Source organism: Pteropus alecto, unplaced genomic scaffold (genome assembly GCF_000325575.1).
Source record: "Pteropus alecto unplaced genomic scaffold, ASM32557v1 scaffold50, whole genome shotgun sequence".
Taxonomy (NCBI): Eukaryota; Metazoa; Chordata; class Mammalia; order Chiroptera; family Pteropodidae; genus Pteropus; species Pteropus alecto.
Genome location: NW_006431918.1, coordinates 17,168,976 through 17,187,264, shown reverse-complemented (window position 1 = coordinate 17,187,264; position 18,289 = coordinate 17,168,976). Strand labels below are relative to the sequence as shown.

Genomic DNA, 18,289 nt, shown 5'->3' with positions numbered 1-18,289 from the left:
GGAAAGATTCACCCAGATAATAAATAGATCAAGGGAGGCTTCCCTTCCTAGCTGCATGACTTCGGACAAGTTATTTAAACACTTTGCGCCTCAGTTTTCTGATCTGTTAAGTGCGGATGATATTACCTAAGCTTTAGAGTTGAGATTGTGTTTAACACAGATATTAAATGAGTTAATTTGTTACATGCTTAGGGTAGTGCCTAACATATAGTAAACTCTGTTTAAGAATTTGTTAATGGAAGGAAAGGGGAGGGGAAGGGGAAGGGGAAGGGGGGAAGGAAGGAAGAAAGGAAGAAGGAAAGAAGGAAAGAAAAAAGGAAGGAAGGAAGGAAGGAAAGAAGGAAGGAAAGAAAAATGAAAAAAGAAAAAAGAAAAGAAAGAAAGGTATACTTGATATGAGATCTGAAGAACGAGTAGGATAGTTGATTAGATGAAGAGGAGAAGGTATGTTCTGGGCCCAGGGAGCAATAATGGCCCTGGGGCAGGAGACAGGAAAGATCCTGGTAAGACTGAGGAAGATCAGTGAGTCAAGAGTGCTGCAAGAAATACACACTACAGAATGAAGCGGGAGAAGTAGGCAGAGGCCAAGGCTGCATAGAGCTTTGTCTGCTAAGGGTGGTGAGAAATGGTTAAGACTTTAATACATGAAGCGGGGAGAGATTACTGATCAGACTTGCTTTTAGAAAAGACCATGCTGGCTGCCCTATGGAGATCAGATTAGAGGCGGTCAAGGTGATTCCACATAGCTCATTTAGGAACTTACTGAAATAAACCAGGCTCTACCTTTGGAGATTTTATAGATTATCACACTAATCTTCATAACTCTGCAAGAATATATTTGCAAGCTACTGTATGTCCATTATAATCTTTTGAAATGGTTTTAAATATATTTTTGACAATTAAAAAGGAAAAAGTGACTTTGTACTATTTTAATTTTTTTAATATGCAAAATTTCAGCTGTTATGATGTAAATAGCCTTTTGTGGGCAAGCCTGGAAATTGAATTTAGAACCTAAAAAGATTTAACTTTGGTATCCAGTGTTGTATTTCCTTTATGCTGCCATAGAATTTTGAATACTTCATAGCAGTGCTATTCGATAAAAATATTTGTGCTACAAATGTGAGCCATATATGTAATTTTAAATTTCTTAGTAGCCACCTTAAAAAGGTAAAAAAAAAATGGTAAGATTAATTTTAATACTATATTTTATTTAATCCAACATATCTAAAATATTATTTTAACATGCATCCATATAACATTAATGAAATTTTTTTTTTCTTATTGAGTCTTCGAAGTTCAGTAGGTGTTTTACCTTAGAGCACATCTCAATTTGGACTGGCTGTGTTTCAAGGCCAGTGGCTACTGATCAGACAGTATAGCTCTGTAGGTTTCTGGGTTAAGAGGAGGAAGGGTTTTCTTTTGTTGTTGTTGTTAATGTTATTGAATTTGTAGAAATGGTAACCCATACAGGCCTGAGCTTAAGCTTTCGGAACAGAGTTGGTCACTCTCGTTAAAAGAAAGGTGTGGAATCTAGATGTCTCAGAGGCATTCGTGAAATTAAGTTTTGTAAACATTTTGAAAGGAAGTTACCAGTTAACACTTATGTTTTTTGAGGGACTTTTGGGGATAGAATAGACGACATACGTTGGGACTTGCTGACTGAGGTCCTAGTATACAGAAAGTTCTAATTATTTTAGAGCAATTTCTTAGTGATGTGTAGCCCTGTAACTATTGTTGTATGTTGTCATATGTATTAAGCCTGTCTAGCCTAATTATTAAAGAAGTGAAGAATAGAATGGTTTGCATTCTTTGCAGAATCTTAGCATATATGCTTTGATATATCAAAATTAAAATTATTCTTGAATTATTAATGCTTTTTTTTTTTAAGCCTTTGATTATTTACTCAAGAGCCACAATATTTAATTTGGTTGCTTCTGTGGACACCACAAAGTTCTTAGCATAAACAGTTATTTTCATTCTATTCTACATAAACATTTACCTTAAATATAAAACTCTAATTAGTACATTCTAACAAATCTCAGTATGGAGATTTGGTAGAGGTAACCATAAAACATTAATAAAGTTGCAAAGCCATACACATTTAAATTTTTCTTTATAATTTATGTGCTAGTATTTGGTTATTCTCACAAGACCAGATTAATACTGTTGTATAGAGTATTTGTTTATTGAACACTGAACACATTTTTATTTTTTGCCTCATTGATCGAATGAACAGTATGACATTCGACATTTATTATCCATATATTATGGGTGGGTATATTATCCATACCAGTTACTATGCCAGACATTGAGAATACAGACTCGTTCTCAAGGAACTCTCAGAACTTCTCTAAAGTGCTCTTTATGTTAGGAAATTTATATACTAAATCTTTTAAAAATAGTAATATTTTTCTAGAAAAAAGTATAAAAAGCTTTACAAATAATTTTTAATTGTTATAGTTCTTTGAAGTTATTTTTCCATGTGGAAAAGGAAAATTTTTCGAGGACAAGAGATTGTCTTAAAACATTCCAAGTCTTCAGTATTAGAATTCAGCACTAGAATTAGAGTATGCTTAATTCCATTTGTCTTTTGTTTTCTTGATGTACTTATTTGACACGTCCAGTAAGTCTTGTTTTACAAGGCTTACTGGCACTACTTTTATGACAATCTTTCAACTCCCACATATGAACCTTTCAAGTTTGTTGCTAATGTCTGCCACACTTACGATGAACTCTCATTTTGATGTTGAGCAAGTAGATAGATGTATTTTAAAAAAAATCAAACTGCGTAGGAGCAATACTGTTTTTAAAGTATAGAGTAAGAACAATGAAAATGTATGCTTATTTGGTATTACCTGCTTTGAATAAAACGAAAATTGTTATCATATTTTCCATGGCTGATATTTCAAAGCACATGTTTTGAAAATTCAAATTTAAAAATGATGAAAGGAGAATGAAATTAATATTAAAATTTAAATTACAGTGTTTAAAATTAGTTGTACTTATATCTGCTGAAATATTCAAACGGGACAGTCTCACTTTCAGACCTGATACTTCAGTCATCTTGTTCCTTTCTCCGATGAGCAACTTTCTTGGAAATAACTCCAGATAGTTCATACATGCACAAGCAATTACACACTGTATTTCCCCATACACACACTTTTTGCGAGAAAAAACCCCACATATATTGTAGTAGACTCTAAACACTTCTCTGTACTTTGTTTTTCAACTTAACAATTGATATTAGAGATTGTTTGATATCACTACATAAAGAAATTCTTCATTCTTTTTTACAGCTGCATAGTAAAAATAGAATTATTAAATCATACCAAAAGACTTAACATAATAGATGTTTAGCTTACAGTGAATTTAGTGTTTTTTTAATACAGAGATCAGAAGTTTCCTTTTGTCCTATTAAACTAGATTATTTTATTATATGTTGAGAAAATTTTTAAACCCTTTTTTTCTTTTTTTTTTTCAGATAACCAGCCAGCTCAATGGAGTCTGAGCAGCTGTTCCATAGAGGCTACTATAGAAACAGCTACAACAGTATAACGAGTGCAAGTAGTGACGAGGAACTTTTAGATGGAGCTGGTGTTATTATGGACTTTCAAACTTCTGAAGATGACAATTTGTTAGATGGTGACACAGTAGTTGGTAAGTTTGGCATTGCAAGTCTTAGAATTTGTAGTCATGCATATCTGCTAATCAGTATATACATTGTTTTATTGAGGTTGGGTTTTGGGGTAACTTTTTTTTCAATCGAGGTGATTCATGTAATATAAACTTAGCCTTTGTTAAAGTGTACACTTCTGTGGCATTTAGAACATTCACAATGTTGTGCAACTGCTACATCTATCTAGCTCTAAACATTTTTATTACTCCAGAAGAAAACCTTGTATTTGGCTAAATTTTAAAATTTAAATATAATGTAGAGAGTTGTAAAACTGTAATTGAGGTTCTCAGAGAAACAGAACTAATAGATATATATTGAAATATATAGAGAGATTTATTATGAAGTATTGGCTCATATCATTGTAGAGGCTGAGAAGTCCCTGAACTTGCTATCTGTAAATTGGAGGCCCAGGAAAGTTGGTGGTATAGTTCTAGTTCAAACTCAAAGGCCAGAGAACGAGGGGAACAAATGATGTAAGTCCTGTCTGAGTCTGAAGGCCCCAGGTCCAGGACTACTGATGTCCAAGGGCAGGAGAAGATAGATGTCCAAGCTCAAGCATAGAGCAAATTTACCTGTCCTCTCTGCCTTTTTGTTCTATTCAGATCTTCAGCTAATTGAATGATGACCATTTTTATCAGTGAGAGCATCTTTTTTCAGTTTACTTTACTCTCTTCTGGAAGGCCCTCACAGACACATACACAGAAATAATGTTTTACCAGCTATCTTCGGATTCCTTAGCCCAGTCAGGTTAACATGTAAAATTAACCATCACAACAGTCACCAAATCATAAATGTAGAAATTGATGAATTTCTACAAAGCGAACATACTCATATAACTACCCCTCAGTCAAGAAATAAAGTATTACCAGTTCCTCCAGAATACACTCCTGTTTCCCCTTCCAGTTTCAAAGATAACTTTATTTTGATTTCTGTTATTGTAGATTAGTTTTGCAGGTATTTAAACTTTATATAAATGGAATTACACTTTTGTGTCTGGCATCGTTTACTTAAGTTTTGAGATTTATCTATGTTGTTGCATATAGCAGTAATTTGTTTCATTGCCATTGTATAAACATGTTGCAATCTATTCTATTCATCATATATTATTGATATTCAGGTTTTTTCTTTCATATTTTGGCTATTAATAATGCTGCTGGGAATTTTCATGGACATGTGTTTTTGTGCACATTATATACACAGTTCTGTGGAATTGATATCTTAAAATGGAATTTTTAGATGATAGTGTATGTGCATCTTAGTGTTACCAGATACTGTCACAGTTAATTCCAAAATGGCTGTAATGGACATTCTCTCAGCTGTGTGTGAGAGTTCTAGTTGCCCCACATCTTCACCAATACTTAATATTATTAGTTTTTAAATTTTTGTCTACTTTAGTAGAGGTACAGTAGTCTTGAATTTTGATTTTTATATTTGCCCAGTGGCTTATGAATTTAAATGCTATTTTGTATGTTTATTGGCTTTTTAGATTGCCTCCTTTGAAGTGCTTGTCAATCTTTTTGCCTATTTTGTAAGAGTTCTTTTTTGTATTATATACAAAAAAAGTTATAGATACTCTGGATGATGATATTGCCACCATACTGTTTTGTTTAATTTTTTTTTTCTTAGCCTACAGGTAGTCTCAAAGCAAATTACATTGATGTCATTAAAGATTGAGAGAATTGCAGCATGGTTTTAGACTTTCTGAAAGTTAGTCTATTTTTGGCTCACTTTATTTTTAGGGCACAGCCCTTTAGGATTTTAGTAGAAAGCCTAGTGTGTTTACCAAGACTCCTTCTCTTTGGTGGGCACTGAAATTCAGATTTTGTCCCCCTGGTATTTTGAGACTGCTGACAGCTCTGCTTGTCATTTTAGTCTCTTAACCACTTCTTTTCGCTTAGTTTCTCAGTCTCTCTCATGAAGTTTAGGGATCATAATATTTTTAAGGGAAAAGCATGATAGAATAAACTATTCTCTTTTCTCCAAGGTATTGGCCCATTCAAGTGCTTATTGCCTTGGTGGTTCTGAACTTCAAATTTTGGCTCCTTGACCCCTTGAAACCGCCAAAAGCTCTCAACTTTTTCTTTCTATTGGGCCCCTCAGTCACTGTACTTACCAATCAGGAAATAGCTCAAGGGCAAAAAGTGGTTGAGATTCTTTATCTCTTACTTTTTTTTAGAATCTTGGCACTTCAAATTCTTCCTGACTTGTATACCTCTGGATCTTTTGGATGTTCTTTGATTTAAAAAAATATACACAGTATTTTGCTACTATTAATAGTTTGCTCTCTTCATCACTGGTGGGATTATCCCCCTAATTTTAATTACCAGATAAACACATGTGTTATAAACCAGATAAACACATGTGTTCATAATTTGAAAAATCAGGTGAAATTTAACAGCGTAGCCATTTTTCTGTGTTTGGGCAGTTCCTTGGCCCTTTATGTGAGGCAGAGAATTAACTCAGAGAAGTAGAAAGACAAAGGAGGAGCTAGCTCTTTTTTATCTTTACACACTGCCATTAAGTATTGTTGTTGTCTTCATTTGTGGTCTTTAGTAGGGTAGAGTGCCAAGTGGGAAGAAGGAGCAAAGATATAAGAAAGGATCTTCTTTTGTTGCTCTTTTTCTTATTAAGATAATTTTCCTAGAACCTTATCAATAGACATCCTCTTTTATCACTGGCCAGAATTGGTTACACGTCCACACCTAGACTGACTGATAGCTGACAAAGAGGGATGGGATTACTGACTGGTTAGAACCATCATGATTCATTCCCTGGAGAAGAATTTGGAATGACTGTAGGGTAAAGCAACCATTGGTGTTTTCCATACAGATTCTGTCCTCAAGTTAGTCTAGTTGAAAGTACAAGATGTGAAACAGCAGTTGACAACAACTATTTAAGTGTTAGATTGGGTGGTGCAGATTCTGAATGTTACACCTCGAAAAAAAGGATATTATTTTGATACTCCTTTAGTATTGCTCAGAGTGTTCTGGGAGGGGAGATAGTTCATGAAGGCTGAGCAATAGGAAAAGGTATCATGTTGTGATAGTGAACGTCCTTTCCTAAGATAGTGATATCCTTTCTTTCAGCAAAGCTGATGTGGTCCTTTTAACAGTAGTTGGAAGTGGAATGTCCTAGAAGTGGGGGCCTCAGATTAAATCCGCCCTCATGCGCTGGGGCAGATGTCAGCTGAAGACCTCATTTTTGTGTCTGTATATGGCATCCTTAGCACAGTAACTGGCTCATGGTAAGGACTCAGTGTATGGTAGCTGCTTCTATTTTCTTCTATGTTCCTTCCCCTTTGGATGTATTAAACTCTGACATCCATCTTAAGTGATTTTCTTTTACGTTAGCATTCAAGTGAGATGTGAGGAATATTTCTAGTAGTATTGAAAAAGGATATAGGTCTAAAACTCAACTATGACATCTGCATTAAGATTTAGGTTGGAGGGATAAACCACTTTGGACTTCACTGACTCCACTAGGTAATTGAGTTTGTTGTTGTTGTTTTATAGCTCTTGTTTTCTCAAATAATTTAAAAAGATGGACCTACTTATTTTAAAACAGAATCAACCTTATCCACTCAGAGTTTATACTAAGTAATCCAGAATACACTGTGATTAAAAAAAAAATAGAAGTTAACTCCAATAATGATGACTCATTAGTAATATCAGTTAAAAATTTAAACAAGTGAAAAGCTGAAAAATTGGACTTGATATGTATTTACATTAAGTATATCTAATTTGAGTGATTCACTTTAGGTCTGTAATTCAACTTCTTTGGAAATGCAAAACTTTTCATTACAAGTAGCAGGAAGAGAGGGCCAAAATTTTCTTGTCAGAGTCGTCATTATAGAGAACTGTATAGTTCTTGGCTTCATTGAAAATAAAACATGTGCGTTTTCATCAGTACAAGTTTACTATTGTTCTTAGATAGTACAATCTTTATTTGAATTAAGAAAACACTTAGATTGGTAGGGTGAAAACTGGTTAGCCACTTGTTTAGTAAATTAATTTTCAACAATTACATTAATCATAATATTGAGTTCAAAACTTAGATTATTATATCCCTTTTTATCATGTCTGAAATGTGAATAATATGGTTATCAAGAATCACTCCAGGCTTCTAGATTGTGTATAAATGATAAATCACAGACTGAGAGAAAATGTGAGAGGAATGATAGGGCTCACTCCTAATTTCTTCAAATTCCTATCTGTAGATAACCTTAAAAAAAAAAAAACTTTGGAAATATTAAAATTCAAATGTAAGGTGTTATTTTTTTTCCAAAATCTTGGGACATGTGGTAACAGGGAATGGAATGCAGAGACATAACATAGATTATTATATTTCACATATGTATCTCATCCTGAGCCTCAGAACTCACAAATCACATAGGGCTGCATAGCATGAGACTAAGAGGTAGGTTGTTCAGTTCAAGGTCTTGTAATCCTTCTGTCTCTGCTAAAATTTACCTTCTCAGGTTCTAGAGATCCAGCATTTTCATTTGAATATCTGTTTTTAGATTTAGCTTTATTCAATATGTTTCTGATTTTACCCAAACGTCACAGTTCAGTTCAGGGTTCAGTCTTTAGTTCAGCAGACACAGGAGTATGAATTCATCATTGTGAAACTCAGCTGTCTCTTATTAGTAGTTCATATTAACCAAGATTTTACGTGTTAGGTAAAAAAAAAAAAATGCAAACATATTTACAGTGAGAAATATGCTAATGCTCTACTTCATTTGAAAGAAGGTATGTCAAGCAGCTTACAAAGACACAAAATCTCATAATTATTTGAGAAAGATGAAGCAAAGGGAAAACAACTCAAAGTGACATAGAATGTAGAGATGAATGAGGCAATAAAAAAAATATTAATATAGTTTCTAAGGAGAGACTACAAAACTTGCCACATTAAAAATTAAAAGAAAATTTTTAATACTTTAATTCATTTAAAAATAACAACTCATTACATTGTAACATTAATATTTTTATGAATAATCATATTTTTCAAAATAAATTTCGGTAAGAGTGGCATTGTTTCACGGTTTTGTAAATACCTCTAACATCTGGCTTAATAGAAAACTCCTAGAGTCTCTGCTGCTTCTCCATTCAATCTATTGTGATGTGTTGTTTGGTTGAAACATAAATATACGTTTTTATGTGTATATACATACATACATACAGTTGACTTTTGAACAACATGGGTTTGAACTGTGTGGGTCCACTTATACACAGATTTTTTTCAATAAATATATTGGAAAATTTTTTGGAGATTCTAAAAAACTTGCAAACTATATGCCCTAGAAATATTTAAAAAAGAAAAAGAAAAAATGTATGTTGTGAATGCATCAAAAGTACGTATCTTCTTTTTCTTATGATTTTCTTAGTATTTTCTTTAGCTTTATCAAAAGAATACAATATATAATACCTATAACATTCAAAATATGTATTAATTGACTATGTTATTGGTAAGGTTTCAGTCAACAGTAGGCTATTAGTTGTTAAATTTTTGGAAAGTTAGATGTTATACATGGATTTTCAACTGCTGGGGTGGGGAGTTGTCTCTGCCCCTACCCCTAACATCCTATGTTGTTCAAGGGTCAACTGTATAAGAATATATATCCTTATGTATAAGAAATATATAAGAAAATTTGGCCTTATACAAATATATAGTTAGAAAAGGAAGACAATTTAAATAACCTTTCATATCATTGCGATATTTTTCTTTGATAATGCACCAAAACTTGACAAATGATAATTTCTTAAAGATGAATTGCACTGTAGAAGCTGAAACCATATTAATGAACGTTTTATCCTGTCTTAAAATCATTGGCCTATCTTGTGCTTCGAGTGGATCTACTACCCATGCATGATTTTAGAATATCACGAATTAGTCCTTTGGAAATTATTCACTGATATAGTTTGCTAGGGCTGCCATAACAAAGTACCACCTATTAAGTGGCTTCAACAATAGAAATTTATTTTCTCACAGTTCTGGAGGATAAAAGGCCAAAATCCAGGTTTGGGCAGGGTTGATTTCTTCTGAGGCCTCAGCTTGTAGATGGCTGTCTTCTTCCTGTATTTTGACATGGTCATGTCTATTTGTGTCCTGATCTCTTCCTATAAGGATACTAGGCAAATTGGATTAGGGCCAATACTGGTGGCCTCATTTAACCTTAATTACCTTTTTTAAAGCCCTATCTCCAAATAGTCACATTCTGAGGCACTTAGGTTAGGGCTTCTATCATACCAGTTTTGCTGGGACACAATTCAGCACATAACAGATCTTGCTAATGTTCACACATTTTATTACACAAAATCAACAAAGCCTCATTTTTTAATATGGCCACCAATCTCAACCCTATAAGAAATCTTTAACTATTGGGAAGCTGTCACACTCACAGTTGTGAATACAAGTTTTCCAAATTTAATTTTTGCTTGAAAGCTCAAATTTTATTATTGGCAACAAATACTGTTCATTGTTTTACTTGAAGAGACAAGTTCTTGGTATCTGCCAGATACCAAGGTCTAAATAATTATAGTTTGTGTATCAGTTGTTTGAGTAAAAATAGTGTTCCATGAAAAAAGTTCACCCACAACTCAAACATTTAGATAAGTGCTTTTCCTCAAGATGGAACCATTGTTCAATAGTATAAGCAAAAGTGCTGTATTTATTCTTCCCAGTTCATCACAAAGGATATTAAAAGAATGTGTTTTCAAGGGTTCAATTTAGTAAAATGAATTAATTTTTACTTTTTTATGAAGGATATTTGGAAGTGAAATAGACCTTTTGTTTTCTGGGAGTACATGGGGGAAAGAATACAACGACTACTAGTACATTTTGTGCCACTGCTTTGATTTGCACTAGATGCAAGCCATTTTACCTACTGTTGCATTTGTACCACATAATAGGATGGAAAGGTAAAGAATGTTGTGTAGGCTGAATAATGGCCCTCCACATTATAATTTCTGGAACCTGTAAATATGTTATTTTAGATGATGAAAAGGACTTAGTGGTTTTGGTTTACTGAAGAATCATGAGATGGTGAGATTATTCAGGATTATCTGGGTGATCCCATGGTAATCATGGGGTCTTTAAAAGAAGGAAGCAGGAGAATTGGAGTCTGAAGCAAGAAGTTGAAGTTGTAAGAGGACGGGGCCACAAGCCAAGGAATGTAGGTTGTCTCTAGAAGCTGACAAAAGCAAGGAAACCACTTCTCTCCTGAAGTCTCTAGAAGGAACCAGCCTGCAGACCCTTTGATTTTAGACTTCTGACTTCTAGAACCATAATAGATTTGTATTGTTTTAAACCACTAATTTTGTGGTGATTTACTACAGTAGCAGTGGGAAACGGTTAAAATATTTATTTTCATAATAATACATAAACATATTATGTAATACATAAATGTATTATTATGAAAATATTTTAACCTTACAGATCCCCTGGAAAAGATCTTAGGGATCTCCAGGGGTCTGTAGAATACACTTGACCACACCTTGAGAGCTGTTTGAAGATGAGGTAGCTGCAAAGTGCATATTGAGTAATTGAATAAAGTGACTTTCTGTATTGTATTATAAGCTATAAGAGCGGAAGGGCTTATATAAAAAGGATAAAAGCTGTATATATGTTATGATCCCAGTTCTCTTAAAATGTTACATGTGTGTGCACATACAAATTTAGAGGGAAATACAAGAAAGTAATGATTTTTCTCTTGGTGGTAGAATTTGGATGCTTTTTATTTTTCTTTATGCTTTTGGAAGTTTTTTCTAAATTGTCACTAAATTTTAAACCTGCAGATTTATAAAACTTAGCCAAAACTTCCAAGTCATTATAAGGTATATTTGTCAATGTAGGAAGCCAGAACATATTAATAACTTGTTAACTTGCTTTATAACTTTTGAATATTTAGTGATATGGAAAATGTGACTGTATTTGGAGATAGGGCCTGCCTTTCTATTCTTGCCCCGAGCCTTTTAAATGTTAGGTTTGGACTTGCGTCTGGTGATCATATCTCCAAATCTTTGTATGTGTTTTCTTTGCCTGTAATAGCAATTATTACTTGTACATTGCTTCTAAGATTAGACCTCACTTCCTCTAGAAAGCCTTACCTGACATTTCAGGTTTGCCAAGTTGGGGCCCCTCCTATGTAGTAAACTGTATTGCTTCTGTTGCATTTGCTTTTTTGACTTTCCTTATTTGTTTATAGCCTGCCCTCCTCCTAGATTTAGCTATATTATCTTTTAGTATAATTATCCTAGTAATTCTTGTTTGTAAGTCACTTATTTTATGGTCAAGTTCTGTTTAGAGCTGACCCATTATGTATTGATTACATATTTTAGCTCTTGATGAGCAATCTTATTTTTCTTATTTCTAACCTTTGTGGAGAGGGGACATTAGTATATCATGGACAGCCACATATGCTATTTATTTCATCTTCCCTTCTTATAACGTCTAATATATTGGCATGCACACAATAGAAGCTCATTAAAAGTTTGCTATTCTGTAAAATATTCATCTATTTAAAATATTACTAGTCATTTTATAATTTTTAGGAGTCTTTTTTTCCTTTTTTTAAATTGAACTAGGATGGCTATATAGAGAAAAGTTTTGGCTTAACTGGACACGTATGAAGCTGATAGAGTATGTAGTGGGGTAACAGGAACTGTGTCACTCACCCACATTATTTCAACTGTATTGCAGTGGGGCCTATGGAAATGATAGTGTCATCAGGAGGAAGAAGGCACAGGATAGCAGCTGTTGGCTGTATTAACATCTAGCTCCCTGACATTAGTCAGTGTCATTACTCTGTTTCTCAGTTTTCTTATCAGAAAAATGAATGCAAAATATTTATTCCACTCACCCAACTCAGATTAGTTTTGGAAACAAAAGGATATAGTAAATAAGAGTATAGGAAGTGTTACTGTTGTACATGAGAGTCCTTTGTGGCAATCTTGGCGTGGGTGCTTAAAGTTTAAACTTATTTATACTTTGTGTATATTTTGTATAATCAGATTACATCATGATATTCAGATAGATTTTCCTGGGTTCATAAAAATCTTATATGGTTAACTTCAGGACTTAGAAATTACTTGAATTGTCTTGGAGAAATGCTGATTCTAGAACTGGGGCAGAGAAAATACAGCATGATTCCAGGGTATGAGTCATATCAGAAGTAAGGAAGTATACTCAAAAACAAAACACAACAAAACAAAAAAAGATGAGGGACTGTGAAAGGAACATGAGAACTAACCTGAAAAAGTTCCTAATGGCAAAAACTGGAACAGTTTGAGCAACAAAATAAATAATGTAGAATCAAATTATAAACAAAGTATAAAATAAATATAAATGAGCACACATAGATGACATAAATGATATAAACTAATATAAATGATTGAACATAAATAGAGACAAGTCCCCCTTGTAGAAGAATTCCAAAAATTTTGTTTATATTCCACCCTCATGGAGAAGGAGCATAATTCCTTCCTCCTTCTCCTTTGAGGGTAGGCTAGACTTAGTGTTTCAGAGAAAGAGGGAAATAGTAATTTTGCAGTGGAGAAACTTGGCAGACACTTCCATAACCAGGTATTGAAGGTTAATATTACCAGTAATGGATATCATATACCCCTAACAGATAACAAGAAGGGCACTTTATCTTTGTGATACTTTTGCAAAGACCTGTAACCCATGTCTAACCACAGGAAAAATAATAGACAAACCTAGACTGGTCAGGACGGGGCGGGGTGGGGAGCATTATACAGGATATTTAACCAGTCAAGGTATGAAAAACAAGGAAAGACTGAGAAACTATTATAGACCAGAGGAGTTCAGGGACACAAGTTAACTAAATGCAATGTAATATCCTTGATTGGAACCTAGAAGAGAAAGAAGACCTTTATATAAAAACCGTTGAAATCTAAATAAAGTCTGGAGTTTCCTTAATAGTAATGTATCAATATCTGTTTCTTAGTTTAGACCAATGTACCATGGAAATGTAGGATGTTAACAGTTGGGGAAACAGAAGTATTCGGAACCTCTTTGTACTATCTTTGTAACTTTTTTGTAAATATAAAATTAGTCCGAAATAGTTTATTTTAAAAAATAAGGTGGAAAGAGTTAACTTTTAAATAATAAAAGCAAATATGCTTATTGTGGAAAAAATGATGAAAATAAAAGGAAGTAAATGAAAATTGCTCGTAATCTTACTACCTGTAGATAACTGATTATTTTGGTATATATTTTTTTCTAGATTTAATCCTATGCATATTTCATTCAGCACATCATTATTAGGCTCCTTTCATGCTCTATCCTGAGCACCTAGCCAGACACCATGGTAGGTGCTCAGGATAGAGCAATGAACAAGAATGATGTGAGTCTTTCTCTTATGGAGTTTATACTCTAATGAGAGAGAGAAAACCATTAAAATAAATAATAATAATCCCACAAAAAAAAAAAAAAACAATTACAGCTGTGCTATAGTAAGTCCTGTGAAGAAGTTTGGGTGTGAGAACATATAAGTGGGGGAATCAAAGATATATCAAAATGTAAAGTCTGGCAGGTGAGGGTAAGGGTAGAATGGGAGTGCTAGGAGCTTGGGTACAGGGTACAGCTACAAGCAGAGGGAACTGCTTGCAAGAAAACCCTTGAAAAGGAGCTTAGAGCTTCAGAACAATGGCTGGAGTATAGAGAATGGAGCTAGAAAGTGGAGAAACAAAGACTGAAGAGGTAATTAAGCAAGTCAAAATCATGCATTTTAATGTTTTGCCACTTTTTTTCCTAGGAGTTATGAGAAACCATTAAAAGGTTTTAAAGCAGGAAAGTAATATGATCCTTGTAATTTTAAGAGCTCATTCAACCTCTGAGCAAATGGATTGGTAGGAAGGTAAATGTAACTAGTTTAGAAGAGAGATGATAGTGTCTGACATAGTGACAGGGCGTATACTGCTTCAAAATATATTTAGAGGTAAAATCAGCCTGACGTGCAGATTGTTTGGGTGTGGGCTGGGGTGGTAAAAGAGAGAGTTAAGTGTTAATATTTCTAGCATATGAAGCTGGTAGTGTCATTTACCAGGTAGGGAGTTTGTTACTTAATGAAAGCATTGCCTTATGGTACAAAAACCTATCTTAATTATTTTTTTTTAGCATTATGATTTTTAAAAATTTAATTTTGATTAAAGTTGACATATTAGTTTCAAGTGTACAACATAGTAATTCAATATTTTTATCCCTTATGAAGCAATCACCACAATATAGTAACCATATGTCACCATACAGTTATTATGATATTGACTTTATTTCCTGCACTGTACATTGTATCCTCATGACTTATTTTATAACTGAAAGATTGTACTTTTTAATCGCGTTGCTTTTTTTCCTCATCTTCCCACTCCCCTCTCTTCTGACAACCATCAGTTTGTTCTCTGTATCTGTGAGTTTGTTTCTTTTTCATTTAGTTTTAGTTTTTTTAGATTTCATACATAAGTGGAATGATAGGTTATTTTTCTTTTTCTGTCCAACTAATTTCACTTAACAATACTCTCTAGGTTCGTCTGTGTTGTCACAGATGGCAAGATTTCATTTTTTTGATGGCTGAGTAATATTTCGTTGTTTATATGTACTACATCTTCTTTTCCCATTCAGCTCTCTGTGGATACCTAGACTTGTTCCATATTGTGACTATTGTACAACGCTGCAGTGAACATAGGAGTGCGTATAACTTTTCGAATAAGCGGTTTTGTTTTTTTTTGGACGAATACCCAGAAGTAGAATTGCTAGGTTGTATGGTAGTTCAGTTTTTAATTTTTTAAAAAATTGTTTTAGGCGAGGCAATCCTTGTTTGACCTCACAGATTGCAAGGACCTTGTCAGTTTACAATCCCTTATTTTTTATTTTTTATGCCTACAGCACCTGGTCTTCCTAGGTGGTCTCCCATCCAAGTGCTAACTAGGCCTGGCCCTGCTTAGCTTCCGAAATCAGACGGGATTGGGCTTGTTCAGGGTGGCATGGCCATAGACAATTTTTAATTTTTTTGAAGAATCTTCATACTGTTTCCCATAGTGGCTGCACTAGTTTACAATCTCAACAGTGCAACCAGAGTTCCTTTTTCTCACAACCTCGCCAATGCTTTTTGATAATAGCCTTTCTGACAGGTGTGAGTGATCTCTCATTGTGGTTTTGATTTATATTTCCTTGATTATTAGTGATGTTGAGCATCTTTTCATGTTTCTGTTGGCTGTCTAAATGTCTTCTTTGAAGAAATATCTATTCAGGTCTTTTGCCCATTTCTTAATTGGATTGTTTGTTTTTTGATGTTAAGTTATATGAGTTCTTTATATATTTTTTTGATATTAACCTCTTATTGGATATATAATTTGCAAATATCTTCTTCCATTCAGTAGATTTCTTTTTCGGCTTATTGATGGTTTTCTTAGCTGTGCCAAAGCTTTTTAGTTTGATATAGTCCCATTTGTTTATTTTTGCTTTTGTTGCCATTGCCCAAAGAGGCATATCCAAAAAAATATTAAGAACGATCTCAACGAGTTTACTGCCTATTTTTTCTTCTAGGCTTTTATGGTTTCAGGTTTTATATTTAAGACTTTAATCTGTTTTGAGTTTATATTTGGATATGGTGTGAAAAAATGATCTTTTTTTTTTTTATGTGTATCTGTTCAGTTTTCCCAGCACCATTTATTGAAGAAACTGTCTTTTCCCCATTGTTCTTTCTTCCTTTGTCATAGATTAATTGATCATATAAGCATGGTTTATTTCTATGCTTCCTATTGTGTTCCATTGATCTATGTGCCTGTTTTTGTGCCAGTACCATACTGTATTGATTACTATAGCTTTGTAGTATAGTTTGAAATCAGGACACATGATACCTCTAACTTTGTTTTTCTTTTTCAAGATTGCTTTGCCTATTCAGGTATTTTGCGATTCCATATAAATTTTAGGATTGTCTGTTCTAGTTCTGTGAAAAACACCATTGGCATTTTTATAGTGATTTTGTTGAATCTGTAGATCGCTTTGGTTGTTGTGGACATTTAGGGATATTAATCCTTCTAATCTGTGAGCATGGTGTATCCCTCTATTTATTTGTGTCTTTTTCAGTTTCTTTCACCAGTATCATGTAGTTTTATGCATTGATCCTTTACCTCCGTGGTTAACTTTATTTCTAGGTATTTTATTCTTTTAATGCAATTGTAAATGGGATTGTTTTCTTAATTTCTCTTTCTGATAGTCGGGTAGTTTTCTGTCTGGATGATCTATCCATTGATGTTAAAATGGGATGTTAAAAAAACTCTACCATTATTGTAATACCATCAGTCTCTCCCCTTTAAATCCGTTAATATTTGCTTTATGTCTTAAGTGCTCCTATATTGGGTGCATGGATGATTATAAGTGTTATATCTTCTGTAGTTTTATCCTTTTTTTAATTATTATGTAATACCTTCCCTTGTTTCTTGTTACAATCTTTGTTTTAACGTCTCTTTTGTCTAAGTATTGCTACCCCACCTTTCTTTTCATGTTCATTTGCCTGAAATATCTTTTTCCATCCCTTTACTTTCAGTTTGTGTGCGTCTGTCTGAAGTGGCTCTTTGTAGGCAGCGTATGCATGGGTCTTTTTTTGTTTTTAATCTGTCCAACCACCCTGTGTCTTTTCATTGGAGCATTTAGCCCATTTATATTTAAAGTGATTATGGACAGGTATGTACTTACTGCCATTTTTTAAATTGTTTTCTGAGTTTTGTTTTATTTTAGTTCTTTTCCTTTCTTGCTCTCTTCTACATTGGTGACTTTCTTTAGTGATTTGTTTGGGTTTCTTTTTCTTTATTTTTTGTTTATTTATTATAGGTTTTTGGTTGGCGATTACCATGAGATTCACATATAACAAGTTATGTTGATAGCGGTCTATTTTAAGGTGATGGTTGCTTAAGTTTGAACTCATTCTAAAAGTACTACATTTTTTACTCACCTCCCCCCCATATTCATTTTTGATGTCATATTTTACATGTTTTGTGCATGTGTGTGTTCCCTTAATTTATTACGCATGCCTTTTAACCTTCATACTAGCTTTATAATTGGTTGATTCACTACATTTTCTAAATGTTTGCCTTTATCAGTGAGGTTTTTTCTTCTTATGTTTTCTTATTTTTACTTTGGCCTTGTTTTTTCTGCTTAAAGAAGTTGCCATAATATTTCTTATAATGCCATTTTAGGGGTGATGAACTTCTTTAGTTTCTGATTGGGAAACTTTATCTCTTTTTTAATTCCAAATGATAGCCTTGCTAGGTAGAGTTATTTTTGGTTATAGATTTTTACCTTTCATCACTTTGAATACATATTGCCAGCCCTTTCTGGCTTGCAAAGTTTCTTCTGAAAAATTGGCTAATAGTCATATGGTGTGTGTGGGGAGGGGTGGGGAGAGGAGTGTTCCTTATATGTAACTAGCTGCTTTTCTCTCTTTGCTTTTAAGATTATCTCTTTAACTTTGGAGTTTTAATTATGATGTGTCTTTATGTGGGCCTCTTTGGGTTCATCTTGTTTGGAACTCTGTACTTGTTTCTTTCACCAGGGTAGAGAGGTTTTCCACCATAGTTTCTTCATATAGGTTTTCTGCCC

The 18,289-nt window shown here is 33.7% G+C and overlaps 1 protein-coding gene and 1 pseudogene across 2 annotated transcripts in view; one reads left to right on the top strand and one right to left on the bottom strand.

Annotated features, from left to right (window-relative positions):
* The window catches only part of CLCN3 (chloride voltage-gated channel 3), a 79,828-nt gene that overhangs the window by 6,167 nt on the left and 55,372 nt on the right, over positions 1–18,289 (top strand). For both annotated transcript variants that reach the window (XM_006906323.3, XM_006906325.3), the window contains exon 2: positions 3,482–3,657. In XM_006906323.3, the coding sequence (XP_006906385.1) occupies positions 3,498–3,657 (160 nt within the window). In that variant the 5' untranslated portion in view covers positions 3,482–3,497. The remainder of the gene's footprint in view (positions 1–3,481; positions 3,658–18,289) is intronic.
* LOC112475131 lies at positions 15,566–15,684 on the bottom strand (annotated as a pseudogene).